Below are 954 nucleotides of genomic sequence, written 5' to 3' on the forward strand. Positions count from 1 at the left end.
TCTGTCATATCTGGGAATAAATAACACACATACTTAAGCATTAATGCAAAAGCACATTTGTAAATCAACAGTTGGACGTGAAATGGTAAGTAAATACTTCTCAGAAATGCGATCCTCCTGCAAAGCAGCCATTGAAATAACGGTGAATTATCTAAAAGAGTTGGAGCTGCATCGACTCTCCCCATCCTCCGACCGGGATTACTCGTTCACCAGCTTCCAACAGATCAACCCCAAGAAGGCGTCAAGATGGAGACCATCGTAAATGATGTGGATAGACTGCTTCTACCCGGGGTAGGTGATTTTCTCTTTTTCATAACAAATGCAATAGTTTTGGATTTTTAAAATATTTGCACTGTTATTAATCAAGTCAATATCCTAGACGGATAATGCTTCTGCTAAGGGTTCAGCAATTTGTACAATCTCAAAGTAAATTACTCCTCTTATGTTACTTCGCACAGTTATTAATTTGCAACTATTAAAGCTCTTGCTAGAACTCGTATTATGAAGAGACAAAGAATTAAAACATCATGCTCAAGTTCACCCGCCAGCTGTGGTAAAGCAGGGCTTACCCGCACCGGCCAAGGGAAAAATATAGCTGTAAAAAATTCTGAGCTATAATTTGTTGATACTAAAGCAAATACTCACCGTTGTTCCAAATTAAGCATTTCCCATTGTAATCACTGCCCCAATCAGCATCTTGCCCTTCCATTGCGATGTCAAAAAAGTGGATATCCATAGTTATCATGGCACAAATTTATTCAAACACATATTCCTTTTCGGGTTAAGCACCCTAAAATGTGTGATAATGCTAGAAATTATCAAACCCCTATGCAAGCTACTTTTACCATTTTTTACTTCAGTGAAATAAAGAAAAGTGAATTTTGACAAACTCTAAATACAATTTTTTACCACAATACCGATGAACACCGTAGCTAGATGTGCTTGCAAGTAAAT

At 37.4% G+C, this 954-nt stretch overlaps 1 protein-coding gene across 1 annotated transcript in view; it reads left to right on the forward strand. All coding sequences in view use genetic code 11, as the record gives it.

The window, feature by feature from the left end:
• Nucleotides 1–246: 246 nt before the first annotated feature.
• Nucleotides 247–954, forward strand: part of EGR_05374 (Aromatic-L-amino-acid decarboxylase) — a gene marked incomplete at both ends in the record, with an annotated part of 2,803 nt that continues 2,095 nt past the window's right edge. Inside the window, one exon of the mRNA XM_024494623.1 lies at nucleotides 247–291. Coding sequence (XP_024350950.1) covers nucleotides 247–291 — 45 coding nt within the window. The remainder of the gene's footprint in view (nucleotides 292–954) is intronic.

The sequence above is a fragment of the Echinococcus granulosus genome, assembly GCF_000524195.1.
Source record: "Echinococcus granulosus chromosome Unknown EG_S00039, whole genome shotgun sequence".
Classification (NCBI taxonomy): Eukaryota; Metazoa; Platyhelminthes; class Cestoda; order Cyclophyllidea; family Taeniidae; genus Echinococcus; species Echinococcus granulosus.